Source organism: Neodiprion pinetum, chromosome 3 (genome assembly GCF_021155775.2).
Source record: "Neodiprion pinetum isolate iyNeoPine1 chromosome 3, iyNeoPine1.2, whole genome shotgun sequence".
NCBI lineage: Eukaryota > Metazoa > Arthropoda > Insecta > Hymenoptera > Diprionidae > Neodiprion > Neodiprion pinetum.
In genome coordinates, this window is record NC_060234.1 from 31,385,845 (window position 1) to 31,399,452 (window position 13,608).

At 43.4% G+C, this 13,608-nt stretch overlaps 1 protein-coding gene across 1 annotated transcript; it reads right to left on the bottom strand.

Annotated features, from left to right (window-relative positions):
• Positions 1 to 264: 264 nt before the first annotated feature.
• Positions 265 to 2,791, bottom strand: LOC124214627 (RB-associated KRAB zinc finger protein). The gene is made up of 3 exons (XM_046617086.2): positions 2,580 to 2,791; positions 2,316 to 2,444; positions 265 to 1,702 (listed from the first exon to the last, which is right to left on the bottom strand). Exons 2-3 carry the CDS (start codon positions 2,436 to 2,438, stop codon positions 935 to 937), a joined length of 891 nt encoding a protein of 296 aa, XP_046473042.1. The 5' UTR covers positions 2,439 to 2,444; positions 2,580 to 2,791; the 3' UTR covers positions 265 to 934.
• Positions 2,792 to 13,608: the final 10,817 nt, after the last annotated feature.

The following is a 13,608-nucleotide window of genomic DNA, read 5'->3' on the forward strand; positions in this document are numbered from 1 at the left end:
GATGGTGAGGAAAATTTGAAATTCCACTGGACACAAGCGGCTTAAGATTTGGAAATAGTACCTATGACGAATTTTATATACTTGCAGAGTCTGTGAAATTTAATTCCATTGATATAAAAAAATCAACCTACTGATTTCGGCAAATGGTAGGTAGCAAATTCACGCGAACATTCAAGGAGGTTTTCTCTCTACCGCAGGTTAAAACCTGCAGTGTTTTGCAATAAGTGAATTCGTACTCCAAAGTAGGTGTTTTATTTCTTGTCGCAGTAAAAAGACTTCAGGCACTGTAGATATGAATATACACTAGGAAACATTGTCTTAAATATTCTATACTTCATTTTTATTTTGTTTTTAATCCAACACCCTGTCATATAAGATTCCTTCATTCGTAAAATAAATATTTCACTCTCACCTTGTAGAAAGACACAATTAGGTACGCTATTTACGATTTTTTAGCATGTTACATAAATTCACATCTAGCTTCAAATTGCTTAGAGGATAATCATTGTTAAGCAACAATAGTCTATAACGCTAAACAAATTTATTGAGTAACTTAAATACATATCATCAATCAGTGTACGGCACTTTGCAACAAAAATAATTTACAGACTTTAACGTAATTAACCACCTGTCCAAACATAAGGATATACCAAAATAATTTATCATAATATTTCCACGTCGATAATTAACCAACAAATCATATATTTCCGAATATCACGATTATGCGTGTATGTAATTACGATTACACAGAAAGCAACGAACTAAAACAATTCCGTCAAATTTATCCGACAATTAGAGTCGTGTTTCTTCACTTTTAAGTGATTGTAATCAAGTATAACGATATATAAAATAATTCTCTTCTTGCTTATAATAAGTGATAAGAAATTCAACCGGGAATATGAGAGCCAAACTTGACTATCAACTAATTTTTGAATTATGTACGATTATTTTTCATATGCGATACCAATCTGTGAGTTTGCAAGTCGACGTAATTATAAAAAGATTGTTTGCAAAGCTTGCAGTTGAACTTTTTTCCCTCGTGAGTCTTGAGATGTTTGGTCATCAAGTCTTTTCTGGAGAATGACCTTTCGCAAATATTGCACGGATACTTGTCAGGGTTTGTGTGAAAGGTCCTGTGTCGCGTCAGATTGTCCATTCTAGTATACATTCTCGGGCAGAGGCCACACGGGTATTTATTCTTCTCGATATGACACCTCTGATGGTATCGAAGATATCTTTTTTGCCCAAAGGTTTTCTTGCAGGCGCAGCAGGTGATCTGATTGTGCTCGTTCATCCCGCGAGATTCGAGGTGATCGTCCATCTCCCTGCTGCTGCCAAATTTCTCCTTGCAAAACTGGCAAGTCAGCTTCTTCGCCTGTTTGTTTTGACGGATATTATCAACGAACGTAGGATCCGTCATTATCTGATAAAGCATACTTCCGGCGAATTCCTCGCTGCTATTGCTTCCGCAGTACGCGGTTTCGGACGCTGATGACCCGCTCGGCTTTTCCTCCTCGCTGCAAAGCTTGACGCTATCTTTGACGCTCAAATTCATGGCTCCAAAAGTGTCTTCCACGCGATTCTTGACTCCGGGCACGTGGTAGACTAATTCTAAGGGAGACGATTTGCTGGTGCTAAAATCTCTCGATTCGTGTACGCCGGTTGAACGTTTGGACCCCTCTCGCACACTTGCTTCGGATTTCTACGAAAATACGTTGGCTTACGAACATAGATACGACCCATCATTATCAAGCGTGGATACGTACGTACTATATATGTTTTGGGTCGAATCAAGGTGGCGCGAACGGCCAGCTCGCTTCGTACATGTATATTTATCAGATTTTCTCGGTAATTGCTGCGTGGCGGTTCGAATCGTGTAGTGTACTTGAACGAGGTATACGGACAAACGGTGAAATGTGCACGTTGAAAGAAGTGCGTAGTTTAGTGCTAGTGTGAGACGGTCAGCTGTTTGCGGGACGCTACACGTGACATTGGTTTGAACGGACAAAAATTAACCAAGAACGAAGTCCGACTCAGATTACGTCAGGTTAGTTTGACCAAAAAGACTCTGACAGTTGTAAAAAAACATCTGTCGTCAATGTCTTTTACAAATTTTTGTGTTTTCATTTTTCTTGTGTGTTTGGGAGTGTATCGTGTATTACAGATATGTTCTTGATACGCTATCACGGTCCATTTTATTTCGTGCACCATTATTCCGGATGATGTGAAATTTACGAAATTTCAACGCTCACAGTTGAGTACTTATGTGTTCGGTTGACTTCTACATTGATTGAAATATTATCGTGCAAGCTTACCTTTCGTATTTCGTGTATTTGAGTGTGTTTCCCAATATCCAAAAATTCTTTCCTCGCGTCTTGTGCGATAGTTTTTGTAAGATTTACGGTCATTCTTTGTCTGGGTATGGTTTTCAGTCGCATTCTAATCTGCAAAATAGATCTGAATATAATATAATGTACATTACGATGGCACTTGTATTTACGGTCCAATACTCATTGCAGATGATGTATAATCATTCGCTCGTTATACGTGCATCGCTTCGCAGCCGGCACTTGACTCACCAGTATAAGCAGGATGCAACTCGTATTAAATAGTTCTCCACACGATTACGAAACGGTGAGAATCACGTATCTCTATTCAACCTTTGAGGCACAACTGTCCGGTGCGATGTCTTCCTTGAAATGACACACGCAATAACATTGTCGGCCGGTAGCTCAAGCCGATTGATATTGACTCGACCTCACTTGAAGCGCGTAACTCACCTGTATCACAGACAACAGCGGAGTCGCCGAAAAGCGTCGTTTGACAACAGACCGATACGGAGTACCTCTCGCATCGAGGAAGCAGTTTTCAAATCTCAAGGACGTGTTTTCGCATCGGTGTAATCAAGTCGTGGTACCGTAAATTCCGTCAGAGATATAAATTAGAGAGAAACCGGGATTCGTGGACCTGGAATTCGTACCGATCAAGTGCCAAATGCCACGTATACGTACGTACACATCTGTAAAGCGTGTAACGGATGTATATTTTATTCGAGTACTCATTGTCATTAATTTTTTTAATTCCGTTATTACGAAAGTACGACGCCTGTCTTTCTCAATTATTGTATTTCAACTCCAGCGTTGCTTAACCGTGTAGTCAAAGCTCTTTAACAGTCACGGAAACGTGAAACGTGAAGAATTCTCGAGAGTGGGAGCAAAAAAAAAAGTTGGCATCGTATGTCAACAAAAGAACGGTTCCATTAAAACCTTCGTCTTGTTTATCCGTATTACAGGTAATTAACGAGTCTCTCGAAAAAGCGTCTCGTATTTTTTTTCTTCAATTTTTTCCGCTCCTCTCGGTATCATCGCCAAAAGTTCAGAACTTGTTCCCCGACGCTGTAAAACCCGGTTGCGATTGTCATTCGAAGAGATTCAGCAGTTGGCCGAGCCTGCACAAGAGCAAGATGCAGAAGGGAGGGCAAAATCAATTATTCATCCAAATTGGCCGGGAAAAAAGTCCTAATTATCCGGGGCAAATACGACCTTAATACACCGAAGTGTACCCCACCCCGCCCCGCCCCTCGTGTCGTAGTCCTTTCCGCCCCTACCCGCTCTCGATTCTCAACCCGCTGCCATTCCCTTACCGTGAATAACCATTTGTATTTCCAATTAGCTTTGCTAATAAGAAGACGGAGGTATTGCCTTAGTGGAAAAAATGTATAACCTCATTCAGCCACTGGGGAAATAAAGAAAGGTATGACAATATACTCGGCTACCGGCACTACCACCACCAACACTGCAACGATGTCAACGAAATTGGTGCCTGTGAATATAACTCCGAATGTCGGTTGTCGGGTTATATCGGGTGGGTTACAATTAAAAACCTTTCCTACCCTTCCCATCCTGCAGCTCAACCCCGCAGACTCTTCCTTATATTATATTAACAAATGGAGGGTGAGGAGCACGGAACATCGCTCAAACATCGCCCGACATAATTCAGGTTTTATTCTATTTTTTTTTTGTCGTTTTTAATTTTACCCCTCAAATTTTCCACTTCACTGTTACTGAACCCTGTTTTAGTCAGTTTTGCTATTTAAATTTTTAGGCTCGCGTTACTTGTTATGTACCAGTGGATTTAGTATACATACATGTGGAGCGTGCTATCGGAGTTAATAATTAACGCGGCTTGGACACAAGTTGAATGATTAACACGTTATTTTATTCATGTAACAAAATGCTGCCACGCTGACTACCACGCTACTTTTCTCCTCTCCGCCCAATACCTAACCAAAATGAGCACACTTGACACTCGATGCTTACTTTAGTTATACCAGTCTTAATTTTTTAACCATTACGTATGACCCAAATGTTTTTCAAGTCACACGTATTTGATTCACGTTTGAGGCATGTCGAATATCCGTTCAAATTTGTAAGATTTCGCATTGTGGATGGTACTTTGGTTCAATTTTTATTGTTAAGAATTAAAAAATGCTATGCTTAATGTTAATCTTGTGTAAATGTCATATGGCTGCATCGAACGGAAATTTGTAAGTTTTATTCAGCAAATAACGCGTCAACGGATTCATTGCAGACTCCCAATCATTCGGTATTTGAAGCATTAATTTTTTGGGCGAGTTGAAATTTCATTTCGGTCAAGTGTAAACTAACGTTGTAATCGTGATGTATTAAAAAATTAGCAAAATTAGAAATATTCTTGCAAAAAATGTGTCCCTTCGACTATAGAGAATATGAATGATTGAAGAAATGATCAAAGTAGCACAGGAGGCGTGCATCGATAGGGATCCCAAAATTACGGGTGAATTTTTTATCCAGGGATATTTCATCCCGATCTCCCGCGAGAACTTCAGTTCCGTGCCCAATTAAGCTTTAATTAGCCATTAATATTGACTATGGGCGTCAAATAAGTCAGTCTCGCTCGGCTCCTGCTCCACTCCCCGTTTTTTTCCACGGGAAATGAGGGCTGCTAACTTTTTTTCATCAGCATTTTACGGTTATACTTGAGCATTAATAATGCACATGTTTAATATAAAGAGAGGCCTACCGTAGGCTGACTAATAAACTGAAGGAATGCTTTATATCCACCGCGGCTGTAGAGTTTCGTTGTTTCGGTGCTTCGGCACTTCGGCCCTACGTATATTATTTCGGAGCGCTAGAACACGATTTTACATTTTCTACACCGCTGTTTTTTATTCATCCATTTTATTCCCTTCTCTTCTTTCTCGCGCTCTATCTTCCGGATGAACCTAATAAATAAATCGTGGATAACATTGCGGCTAAGGTTACGTATATGTATCCATACATGTATCGTGTATATATTTATGTACAAGCTGCGAGACAAGTTCGACTCCGTACTCGGTGCGTATGTATACGTATACCTAGACGAAACGTCGAGCATTATTTTAGACTTGGTTTAATATTCATTGAGATATCTACGTGCTACGGTGTATCCTTCAGCCAATAAGTCTGGTCTTTATTGAACCCGAAGGCGCCAGACGGAAGGCAGGGAGCGAGTGTTGCGTCGGTTCGGGAATTCGTCGGGAAAGGGAAAACCGCGCTTTCATTTTCACTTTTATGCGTTTTGCGGCCGCCAAGAGCCTCCCGGAAAACCTCCGCAAGCCTCACCCGGCTGATTTTTGAGTGAGCGGGGAGGTGTGCTTTAGATCATGAAAGTGAGGATTCCTGAAAAATATGGGTTTAATAAAGACGAAGGCGTGATGTATGGTCGTGTGCCGCGTTGACGGGGGTGAAGATGGGCCCGCGAACAGGGGCTGCGGCGGAAAAGCTGCGGGCCAAGGGCTCCGAGCCAGAGATGAGATGAGAGTAGATAGGATCAGCCGTCGCTCCGATATCCAGCTTTTTCACCTAATATAATAAATACAATATAACCGGGATCAGCGGAGGTGAAAAAAACACGTCGCGCCAACCGCATCGTCATATTTTAGAGAGTATTTCAAGGTCGAAAGATGGCCTGACATGTGATTTCAAGACGCAGAAATTTTCAACGATAAGCAACCCTGATCAATGAATTGTCTCGCGACAGAGTTCATGCGCTTGTTCCGGAAAAAAGTTAAACGTAGTTAATAACATATCGATGGCTTAATACGATCCTCGAGAAGCTAATCTGCTCAACGGTAATAAGAATAACTTCATGGTCGTTTCTTGGCAGACACTGCTCGTGTTATTCCCATTGCGACTGGGAAGCGTATTTCGGAAGGAAAATTAATACTTCCTTTGATAATGGCGTTGTTTTTCCACTTTTCGCTCTACTCGAGGCGCGAGTTTGCCAGCGCGAAACGTGGGACGTATAACCGTTAAGATAAAAATCCCGGAAGGTCAGCAAACGTTTGAGTAAGAGTCATTCAAAATTCTCAAGCTGATACGGCGCATTCGAAATCACTGTCGCTGGATTTGTCGTGTAAGCTTCAACGGAAGAAAAATAATAAAAAATACGCAATTCGCAAATGCGATAGCGTGAGCAGTGGAAAATATTTCCGTCAATCGTAAAAATTGAGGCACGACCCACAAAAAACACCGATTATAATTGATTTTGTAACTATTATACCGTTCCTAAAAAATGACGCTGATATTCATCGTTTCGATTTAAATCTTCATAGATCCCGCGATTGACATTTACGAACTATGATATATATTTCTTACTCACAGTCTGTCATGATTTACCGTGCAACGTAATCCGGCATCGTAAAAAACGTTTGTCGCAGAAGCACGTCTTTGGAAATGAGTGAGGCGTTGTATCAAAGTAGCGGAGACTATGGCACGCAGACGAATTCCTGAACATGAACTCCTTAATGAGTATTTCCCTAACGCCACCGAAAGCTGAGAAGCTACAGCTATTTCAGCATTTGTTGAATTTCCATGGAAATCGAAGACACACCCTTGAGACAACTTCGAACGGCATCGCTCCCTGCACAGCCTCGCCCCGATAAGGGGTTGTAAAACGATGGCGCAGCTATCTGCCAATACGTTTCTTCCTGTTAGATTCTCGGCATATAGCAGATACAAAAAAGCTATTCCACAGAAATTGATGCCATTTGAATATCGCTACTGCCGTACCGTCGAGATGACTTTCCCAGCTTCGCACAGATCACTATCTGCCTAACTCAATCGCTTCAATATCGTATCTGATTCTCTCTTCTTTTTCTCGCAAGAAGTATCGCGCTGCGTCTCCCGCTTGACACGAGGGTGATAATAAATCCCGATAATTTGCCTATCCAACTACCCCTAGAACAGCTTCACCTTCTTTTTTCGAATTGGATCTTCTTGAATTGCAATTTTTATCTCAACACTCATCGCTTCGCGCCATATTAATTCTCTGCCTTCGCCGAAGGCTCGTACTCTTGCACACATTCCAATTGAATCCATGGCTGTCAGATTTGATCGGGTGTTTCTCAGGAATGTGCTCGCATCTCACGACTGCTCTTTCCAAACTAGCTCTGTAGAAACCATCGATGCAGATTCCTCGCAGTCAATCTCCCTTCACCCTTCCTGGTTCCTTCGGTCGTCCCACTTGCTCGCGAGACTTTCAGCAGAATCTATCGCAAAATCTATAACCTGGGGGGAGGTGATGGGGCGAGGGTGGGGGGAGGGGGTGGTTTGACAGGGAGAAGCGCGAGCGGATGCTTCGAGGGAGGGTGAACTCCGTCACATTTCACTACAGACTAATAACTTCTGAATATTCATTTCGCGTTTCTCCTTGCCTGCTTGCGTTCGGTAAGCAGGTTTAAAGCCGCGTTTACACTCCCTCACTCGGAGCTGGCAGTACGAGTATCGAGTCATCGAGCAGTGCAGACCGAACTTGATGCAATGAGAAGTGATCCGGTTTTATAATTGTATCGCACTATTAAAGGTACCTAGAATATTCAATGGCCCTGAACCGTGACGACTGTGTAATGGATCAGCCTTTATTCGGTATGAACAGGGCCTAAGAGATTTGCCTCGCATCTTTGGAGCGAGAAAAACAGAGTAGCTGGGAGTTGGCTGGTTAGAGTGAGAAAGTGAGAAAGTGAGACGGTTACCATGGAAACTGTGAATTAAGTAATCAATGAATTATTATTGACATTGATGTCTTCGCCCCTTCGTCATATTTCAGGACTCATAAAGGGCGCTGAGCTACCCCCCCCCCCCCCCCCCTCCTCCCACTCCCCTACCTGCCCCCCTTTCCCCTCCGACTCCTGATTAATACGTCTATATTATGTTTTATTAGATTTGACGGGGAAATTTCTCGATAATGCCGTAGCGCGAATTCGTGCCCCGAATTAATTTGTCAAGAAATATTGCTACCCGTCCCGATATCAGCTCATCGATATAAACCTCGCCTCGATGACATAAATAGAGTAAATTCACTAGAAGCGGCGTCGGTGATGCTGCAGCTGAGTAGTCTTCGAGTTTCGAACGGAACTCCGATGAATCCGAGTTGTAATCCGCATCGAGAAAAATACCCCACCGTACTTTGAAGTTACCGTGTAAATATTCAAACATTGCTCGAAGTCGAGTTCAAGAAGAATTCCGTGCATATAATTGTGACATTTTAATTACACAATATGTGAGCACAGAGGAAATACAGACGAATATTATATAGAGAAATGTGGAAACGGCGGAGAATACAGAAATAGACGCGCGAGCGCAAGAAATGAGCACCCGAGCGCACACACGTATAATTATAATAACATTACTTGACAGGGGTGGAAAGCGGGGTGCTGGCTAGCAGCTAGCGAGCATTGAAATATTATACCAAAGAGAAAATAATTAAAATTCAGCCCTTGTGCTTGCTTGCCCGCGTTCCTCCTACCTCCCCACCTACGTACACGTATGAACCTCGAGGTTGGAGGCGGCTTGGATGGATGAGGGTCCTGCTCTAAGGACGCACCTGTATATTTTTACACCGAAGTATACCTACGTACACGTTACTTGGGTACCTACACTCGCGTATACACTGCAGAGCGAGCGATACAATCACCCCCTTAAATTATCCTTCTTTTTCCCGTGGTTTCGTTCTCTTCTTTTTGAGTCTCCTTTTCCATTTTCTACCGTCATTTGTCGGTGCTCCTTTGTGCTCCTTTTAGTACGAAATAACGATACGGCGATAGTCAATTAGCGGAAGTTTCATTGACCAATTACCGGCGATTCGAAATTCAACTCTTTTGCTGTAGGATAGTAATTATAATAATTTATCAAAATATTGTTCAATGCTTGATGTGGTAGAGCGTATTTTCGTGCGGTTATTCTACCACGGATGCGGAAACGCGCTTCCTCGCGGTACCGGACGGTGATTAACAATGAATTAATCCAATCAGTAGACAAAACGTGGAATCCTATTATCCAGATTTGTTCGTACATCCCATCATGCCGAGCTCCATCTGAATCTCTGATTCCATATTTCCTCCTCCTTCCGCGGTTCTTCTCGTCCTCTAGGTTTCCGTCCCGCTCTCAGTGCACGCCTCTATTAAATTTACTTTCTAGGACGTTTTAATCAGAATGTACCTATGCAAATTTTTGAATACACATCCTCCTCGGCGGACGATGTTTGTATAGGTCAGATGAAGGTATTTTGCTGCCAAGCAGCCACCCCTGCCCGAGAATTAAAGAATTTGCAATTCTGAATACAGGTGATCGTATATTCCGGGCTTCCTAGCACTCCTGCTGCAGGCTATAACCTTGCCCTGCCGCCGCTGCGTATTCTTTCATAAACTTGAAAATGAAATTATCCATTCCGAAGAGAACGAGATTTGTTGTTGCGGCGGTGGTTCTCTGCACCTCAGCCTCGCGCCTCGAGTCTTCTCCGTTCGACCTCGTTCGAGGCTAGAAGAATCGCCGAGCTTTCGACCGGAAGCATGGCATCCCCTCCAACGCAAAACCCCATCGTTTCGTCCTTTTCCGCGCACGTTCGTCGACGCGACCGGAAGAGGGCATGAATTAAAATTTCACGTACCGACTTACGATCGGGTGAATTTCTCGGGGAGCGAGAACCGAGGGTGGGACACCGCCGGTCATTGTTCCCGCGCCTAACTCCGGTTAGGAAGTGTACAATAATAAATATAGAGAAAATGAAAAATTATTAAAAACTTCCTTTTTAACCTCGACGGGTAATCCTCGCCGCCCCCAGGAGATGTCGCATTAAAAACCTGACCCCGTCCCCACGGTCTCTCCCGCACTCTCTGCAGCTCTCTTTCTCTCTTTCTATCTCTCTCCGACTCACCCACGCCCGGACATGCGAATTATTTATGCGGAGGAGTCTCTGTGACGACATTACCACCGCGTTAGTATTAAATCATAACGAATGGCCCGTTACGAGTTTACATCTACTGGACGCAACCGTCGAGATTTTCATTCCCACACTACCCGATTATTTTCCTGCTGCACATGCAATCTCTCCCGGGGATTTCTTCCGAAATACAATCGCTCGACTCAGCCATCTGAGACCGGTATTATGGTCAAATTCAACGAATTCGGTCACGTGGTACTTGTTTCCCGAAAACTTGATTTCTTCACCCTCGATTGCGAAAACCGAGACATACTCCTAAAACATGGTCTAGTTTATTTATATCCACGTCACCGTCGCCAATTGCTGGTGGAGCAATGGCGTTCAATGAGCTAGAATAGTTTTCAGAAATTTCGGACGCTGAATCGAACGTCGCTGATACGCCTTCTTGGAGTTTTCGCCAAAAACGAAACTACGCAGAATATAATTTCACCACTGAATCCATATTTTCCCCATTCGCTACAAGTGAATTTGCATACATTATATACTGGTCCACTTAAGAAGCCGAAATTGACGGCACAAATGCGCGAGTCGGATTGAACGGTTGACTGCCACCGCGGTTAGATAAGGGTAGATACGTTCCGAGGGGATGCGAGGCACCAGCTTGCGGTCTCGATGTTATTTGTTGGGATCGAACGAGCCCCGTATCCTCCCCAAGTCTCAGGCCCGAGTTCCATTTACAGGCGACAAATAAGCCACGTACGATTACGTGGATTTGAGAATCACGCGAGGGCCGTTGCCTCCAATATTTTCAACCCTATTCCCCTGGTCTTTCTCTCGCTGTCCTGCAAGCACTAAGCCCGATTCGCAATCAAGGAGATTCGCAGATATCCCTTCTCCTAACAGAGCGTACAGTGCAGACTGAAAGGCACGGAGGATCCTACCTCACCTGAGATCATCCAAATTTTCTTCCGTTAGTCGAAAATCACCCCCGTGCCCCGCTGTAGTACGACCACCCCCGTGGGAGGGCGAGGTAAGTGTCCTTTCCAAGCGTGAAAAAGTATTGTTCCCGGTTCAGGAGTTTTTAAAGTAAGGGCGGCTCGGTCAGCATACTAAATTGTCCTTTGTTTTCTGCCGTAACAATGGAATTCCGGTCTACCGCAAGTGATTATGGGCAGAGGTCGCGGTGGTGTTCGTCGCTAGATGTACGCTGCTATGGTATTCCTGTAATGCACGCTGTATTATACATATGTATTGGTGCCGTTTTATAATCGAGGGAAATAAAAGCATTGATTAGAAAACTGCCCTTGGGGACTTAATTGATATTTTAATGGACTGTGTTTGAAAAAAAAGTCCTTAAAATCACTCCCAGGTTAAAGACAAAAGAATAAATGGAAGCTTCGCTGCCCTGCCCCTCCTCCCTATCCTCCGTCTCCCTTCGAGCTATCAATACCCCACCGGGCTCGGTGCGGATTCAACGCGATTATAAAAACCGTCAAACACCATCGGTTATAATTTATTCAAATTAGCTCAAGAATATTCATTAAAAAGTTGAGGAGTGAGAATAAGCCCTCGTTGTCTCTCTCCTTTCCGCCTTCACACTCCGCCCTCCTCTTCTCATCGTACCCCTTATTTCTCGCTTGGACAACGCCAGGTTTAATATAGATTATTGGAATTCATTTCCCATTCAACCTCTAACCGTGACAGCGCCACAAAAGCTTTCTTCGCTCTGATCTCCTTCTCTCTCTCTCTCCTTTCTCATCCCCGTCCTCTCACCGAATCCTTACTCAACGTTGTACTCACAGTCAGCTGTTTTGTGTATTTATACGAAATATTCGTCTGTTCCAGGCGATACGTGCACGCTTTTGAGGAATTTTCGATTCAACTGCTTAACATCGGGAACGGTGAGTCGACTTTATTTGTAAATAAGAAATTAGAAAATTATTACTCATGTTACGGAAGTCAATCATTGTTCAGGGTGACCAAACAATATATTCTGATCAATTTTACCATACACTTCATGTGCCCACTCTAATTCGGTAATCGTATATCGGTTTGGAGGAGACGAAAAAGCCGAAGTGATTATCACCTCGAACCATTTTCATTACCTGAAAAGCGCGTCCTTCTCGGTAAAGCAAGTCGATAGCGAGGCATGATTCTATCATACGGTGTTAACGCACCTATTTCCATTTGTTGATTAACATTGACAGCACGCGTGTCCAATCCCCGTATCGTGGTGATCATTGGGTATGGTTTCTGGCTTGTCCATTCGTACCGGACTCCTTGATTTAAACAGAAAGAAAACGAACGAGAAACAACGTAGTTATCTGAAAATGAAACAACGGTTCGATTCAAGGCGGCTAAGAAATTGAATTACTCGTTCATTTCGATAATTTCTTTACAGGAAGCTTCTTACGGCATAAATCGAGGAAAGTTTTTCAACCACGCAGGTTGTAGCCTATAGGTACGTATTAAGTATCTGCGGCAGAAATGACGGCTAATTCGTATTCCCCTTGATGTCTGGCAGAGTTAACGGTTTTACGGGATAAAAGACTATAGATTGAGAGGCGGGTGGGTGCCGGGGGTGGAAAACTGGGGGAAGCGTAAGCAAGAGAGGCGAAGCAAGAAATTGATATAGGATACGAAAATGAATTGCCCCTTTGCCGAAGAATATTCCACGGCAATCTGCCCGCGCCTCGTTTTTATGCTTTTTATGCTCATTTTCAATTTTACCCACCCCCCTTACTCCGCGTCGCCTCCCTCTTTCACTCGAAGAGAACCCCCAGGTTTGCCATAAAACGCGCACCTATTACCATACCGCCGTTTCGATGACAGGGTGAATACAAACCGACGCATTACGCAATCATTGAATATTTCCGAAGAGAAATTAAGGTGAAAAATTATCAGAAAATATCGAACCCTCTTCCCACATATCACTTAGAGAATTTGCCGAAGTGATATATCTCGGTCTTAAACGTCACAGTGACTGAAACTCGTCATCTTTCTCACGGCAATTCCTGTTCCGTCAATAAATCAAGCACCCTGGTTTCATCAGACTTCGCGTCTTTGAGTAATTCCTTTATACGGCGCCTAATATCACGTTCATACGAGCGAACTAGTGTAGAGGATGGGCGAAAGGCTTGGTGCGGCGATCGATCTTGCATTATAGACTCTTCGCTGACACCCGGTGATTGATTGTTGTAATTGAATAACCTGTAGCGATCAGTACCCGCGGATGACCGAGGCTCTAGAATTTCACCCCGTGCGGGGATCATATGTGTCTCGCATCTCACGCTACCAAGTAATTGACAATTCGACTGATGCACGCGGATTAACACGAGGATGCAGGCTCTGCACCTTCGCGTATTGTAT